Below are 5,398 nucleotides of genomic sequence, written 5' to 3'. Positions count from 1 at the left end.
CTTCCTTGAGCTGCTGTGAGCTCCACCCAGTTCGAGCTTCCCAGCGGCTTTGTTTACCTACTTAAGCCTCAGCAATGGCGGGCGCCCCTCCCCCAGCCTCGCTGCTGCCTCACGGTTAGATCGCCACAGACTGCTATGTTAACAATGAGGGAGGCTCCGTGGGCGTGGGACCCTCCCGGCCACGTGAGGGATATATTCTTCTGGTGTGCCCGTTTGCTTAAAGCGCGGTATTGGGGTGGGAGTTACCCGATTTTCCAGGTGTTGTGTGTCTCAGTTCCCCTGGCTAGGAAAAGGGATTCCCTTCCCCCTTGCGCTTTCCAGGTGAGGCGATGCCTCGCCCTGCTTCAGCTCTCGCTGGACAGGTTGCAGCAGCTGACCAGCACCGATTGTCCGGCACTCCCTAGTGAGATGACCCCAGTACCTCAGTTGAAAATGCAGAAATCTCCGGTCTTCTGTGTCGCTAGCGCTGGGAGTTGGAGACTGGAGCTGTTCCTATTCGGCCATCTTGCTCCGCCCCCCCAATCAATGTTTTTAAAGCACCTATTATGTATTAGGCATTATGCTAGGCAAGGGAATATAAAGTGAATACTGTTATTGCATTAGAAGAGAATGAGGGCAGATGCATAAACAGGTCAATTTCTAATCAATGTGGTAATTATTTTGATATGTGTGTGCAGAGTGTACTGTGGGATACCTACACTAGGAAAGATCCTCTTGGCATTGCAGGCCATGAGAGGTTAAGAACCTGCCCAGGTCACACAGTAAATGGAGGTTGAAACCAGATCTATCTGAATTCAAGTTTGTGATGTTACACACACAACACACAGTCTTATATGTATCTCCAAAAATCAATGAGGGGTAAGACCAGAAGGTACCCTTTATAAAGAATTTCAAGTTTTAACTCTCAAAGAACAAAAATACACTGCCAGCATTGAATGACAATAGATTTAATGATACTGCTAAATTCAAAAACAAATCCTGAAATCCCTAGCTTATTCCTCAAACTCATATAGCCAACTGAAGCATTTCCAGGCAGGCATGGCCAGAGACACTTCTGGGTGGAGACAGAACTGCAAGCTAGAATTGCGTTATCTATGAGTCATCACTGGGAACCTGTAATCAAGACGTGGTAGACAGGCAAAACTCAATACTGACCAAATCACTGGCAAGATCTGTCAAAGTCATTAACAGAGTAAGGCTAGGCCTGCTCACTGGCAATGGATTCAGGAAAGAATCAGTCAGATTGAGAATGTGGTCTTCCAAAGGAACCCAGCTGAGTCTTGCCAACCAGCAACGGACATGGCTGAATCTTTAATTCTGTGGAGAGAGTGGGTTGCTCTGAAATAGTATCAGGGATTACACAGCTAACGGATCTTGTCATTCCAATAGGCACTTATATATAATTTTTTTTTTCCTCTGAGACAGTTCAGATACTAAGAATTCAATAAATGTTAGCTATCTGCCACATGTTCTGTGTGTATTAATTTACTTAACCTCAAACATCCACACAGTTATAGCATTATTATCCTCATTTTGAGAGATTAAGAAACTGAGGCTCAAAGAGGTTAAGGATCATACCCGAGGTCACAGCCAAAACTGAAAAGCAGGAAATCTGGCTTGAAAACCATGACCATATAAGAAGATTTAGACTTAGTCTGTATAATTTTTCATAGTTGAAGTAATGAGCAGCTTACAACAGTTTGAAAGACTTTAGCTCAGATTAAAACAGACTCACACTGAGGTCTTCTAGGAATTTTCAAAGATTATTTGCCTGCTTAAAAGCAGTAAGTAATACTTTTTCATGTATTCAAAAGCACACAGGAAAATTATTAGCTACTTAACAGAATGACCATATCTTTAAATCCCCTTTACTTGGAGATTTTTTGTTTTGTTTTTCGAGACGGAGTCTCGCTCTGTCGCCCAGGCTGGAGTGCAGTGGTGTGATCTCGGCTCACTGCAAGCTCCGCCTCCCAAGTAGCTGGGACTACAGGCGCCCGCCACCATGCCTGGTTAATTTTTTGTATTTTTAGTAGAGACAGGGTTTCACCGTGTTAGCTTAGCCAGGATGGTCTCGATCTCCTTTCCTCGTGATCCGCCTGCCTCGGCCTCCCAAAGTGCTGGGATTACAGATGTGAGCCACCATGCCCAGCCTGGAGAAGATGTTTTAAGAACTGTACTATTTATTTGTAATGCACTGACCTTGTCAAATAGCCTTCAGAAATCAGACTTATTACTGATTGCCTAATGGAGGAAACTGTCTGATGAGACAAAAATACAAGTTTCTTTCTCATAATTTATGGAAGAGGAACTATTTTAAAACATCAGATATATTTGTACTTTTCAGTAACACAGATTGTTTGTGAAGGCAAATATTTTAATAAATCCCTTAAACTCTTGGTTTCTCAAATTCACTATTGTTTGAATACTGTAAGAATCTCTGCTTTATTTATTCTGAATTATTCAAGATTTATAATAATTATGAAAACACAAAGAAAACCCATCTCCTGACCTCTGGTTGTTATTTCTGAACTCAGTAGTCATTAATTGCTATTTAGACTGACCTTTTTATACCCACCCCATGGTAATCAGAAGTGACTTGCTGAAGTTCTAGGGATGCCATTTGATCTGCCAGGTGTTTATTCTCTTCTTCAAGAGTCTGCAGGTTATGAGTTAATGTATTTATGTCTACCTTTAAAGAAACAAAAGTAAATAAGAAACTATTTATGCCAGATCCAAAAAGTATTACCTTATTTTTAAAATGACAATTATAACTGTAAAATGGACAATATCTTCCATATGTTTCCTTGCCTCTAAATGTGGAGATATGACCAGTCTGACAGCTCTATGGTTTTTAATTTTTTTTAGATGGAGTCTTGCTCTGTCACCCAGGCTGGAGTGCAGTGTTGTGATCTCAGCTCACTGCAACCTCTGCCTCCCGGGTTCACGTGATTCTCCTGCTTCACCCTCCTTGAGAAGTGACAATGTGCTAGCAGCCCTCACTTGCTCTAGGGCGCCTCCTCGCCTCCTCAGCCTCAGCGTCCTCTCTGGCCCCACTTGAGGAGCCCTTCAGCCGGCGGCTGCACTGTGGGAGCCCCTCTCTGGGCTGGCGAGGGAGAGTCTGCTTGTGGGGAGGTGTGGAAGGAGTGGCGTGGGCAGGAACCAGGGCTGCCCACAGACCTTGTGGGCCAGCACGAGTTCTGGGTGGGCAGGAGCTCAGCAGGACCCACACTTGGAGCAGTCAGCTGGCGCTGCCCGCCCTGGTCAGTGAGGGGCTTAGCACCCCGGTCAGCAGCTGCAAAGGGGTACGCCAGGTTCCCCAGCACTGCTGGCCCCCCGTGTCACACTGGAATTCTCGCTGGGTCTCAGCTGCTGCCTCCCCACGGGGCAGGACTCGGGACCTACAGCCCACCATGCCCATGCCCAAGCCCCACCCCCCTGCTCAGACCCAGCCTCCCCAACACCCCCTGCTCTGCAGCACCCAGTCCCATCGACCACCCAAGGGCTGAGGGGTGCAGGCTCATGGCACGGGACTGGTAGGCAGCTCCGCCCACGGCCCTGGCACAGGAACCACTAGGCAAAGCCAGCTGGGCTCCTGAGTCAGGTGGGGACTTGGAGAACTTTTATGTCTAGCTGGAGGATTGTAAATGCACCAATCAGCACTTTGTGTCCAGCTCAAGGATTATAAATGCAGCAATCAGTACTCTGTGTCTAGCTCAAGGTTTGTAAACACACCAATCAGAGTTCTGCGTCTAGCTAATCTAGTGGGGACTTGGAGAACTTTTGTGTCTAGCTAAAGGATTGTAAACGTACCATCAGCAATCTGTGTCTAGCTAAAGGTTTGTAAATGCATTAATCAGCATTCTGTGTTTAGCTAATCTAGTGGGGACTTGGAGAACTTTTGTGGCTAGCTAAAGGATTGTAAATGCACCAATCAGCACTCTGTGTCTAGCTCAAGGTTTGTAAACGCACCAATCAGCACCCTGTCAAAACGGACCAATCAGCTCTCTGTAAAATGGGCCAATCGACTGGAAGATGCAAAAATCTTCCAGTCAGGAGCAGTGGCTCACGCCTGTAATCCCAGCACTTTGGGAGGCTGAAGTGGGCGGATCACCTGAGGTTGAGAGTTTAAGACCAGCCTGACCAACATGGAGAAACCTCATTGCTACTAAAAGTACAAAATTAGCCGGGAGTGGTGGCATATGGGCGATTGGCCCATAGGATGTGGGTGGGGTCAGATAAGGGAATAAAAGCAGGCTGCCCCAGTCAGCAGTGGCAACCCACTCGAGTCCCCTTCCACGGTGTGGAAGCTTTGTTCTTTCACTCTTTGCAATAAATTTTGCTGCTGCTCACTCTTTGGGTCTGCACTGCCTTTATGAGCTGTAACGCTCACCGCGAAGGTCTGCAGTTTCACTCCTGAAGCCAGTGAGACCATGAACCCACCAGGAGGGACGAACAACTCCTGACAGGAGGAACGAATAACTCCAGACATGCCGCCTTTAAGAGCTATAACACTTACTGTGAAGGTCTGCAGCTTCACTCCTGAAGCCAGCAAGACCACGAACCCACCAGAAGGAAGAAACTCAGGACACATCTGAACATCTGAAGGAACAAACTCTGGACACACCATCTTTAAGAACTGTAACACTCACTGCGAGGGTCCATCGCTTCATTCTTGAAGTTAGTGAGACTAAGAATCCACCAATTGCAGACACATCCTGAGTAGCTAGGATTACAGGCACGCACCACCATGCCTGGATAATTTTTGTATTTTTAGCCAAAACGGGATTTCATCATGTTGGTCAGGCTGGTCTCAAACTCCTGACCTTGTGATGCGCCCGCCTCAGCCCCCCAAAGTGCTGGAATTACAGACGTGAGCCACAGCCTCCAGCCACTCTACGATGTTTTTAAGAACCCTTTTCTCTGTGTGGTTTGTGGGTCTAATAATTTTTTTAAAAAGAACCCTTTTCTCTCTCATCCATTTTTTGAGTTTTTCTAGTTGCCCTCAGCAAAAGGGTTATTGTAAATTACATAGTTCCCCTTTACTCTAAGTTAAAGTCCTTCTGGTATTTACTTAAAGTCAATTCAAGTTTATGAATATAGATGCAAAAATCTTCCAGTCAGGAGCAGTGGCTCACGCCTGTAATCCCAGCACTTTGGGAGGCTGAAGTGGGCGGATCACCTGAGGTTGAGAGTTTAAGACCAGCCTGACCAACATGGAGAAACCTCATTGCTACTAAAAGTACAAAATTAGCCGGGAGTGGTGGCATATGCCTGTAATCCCAGCTACTTGTGAGGCTGAGGCAGGAGAATCACTTGAACTCGGGAGGCAGAGGTTGCAGTGAGCCGAGATCACGCCACTGCACTCCAGCCTGGGTAACAAGAGTGAAACTTCATCTCA

General features: G+C 46.4%; 1 protein-coding gene across 1 annotated transcript in view; it reads right to left on the bottom strand.

Moving 5' to 3' along the window:
• Positions 1 to 5,398, bottom strand: part of CCDC150 (coiled-coil domain containing 150) — a 95,406-nt gene that overhangs the window by 35,668 nt on the left and 54,340 nt on the right. The window contains 1 exon segment of the mRNA XM_017869300.1: positions 2,576 to 2,689. Coding sequence (XP_017724789.1) covers positions 2,576 to 2,689 — 114 coding nt within the window.

Source organism: Rhinopithecus bieti, unplaced genomic scaffold (assembly GCF_001698545.2).
Source record: "Rhinopithecus bieti isolate Rb0 unplaced genomic scaffold, ASM169854v2 scaffold_2572, whole genome shotgun sequence".
NCBI lineage: Eukaryota > Metazoa > Chordata > Mammalia > Primates > Cercopithecidae > Rhinopithecus > Rhinopithecus bieti.
This window is presented reverse-complemented; position numbering and strand designations above follow the sequence as displayed.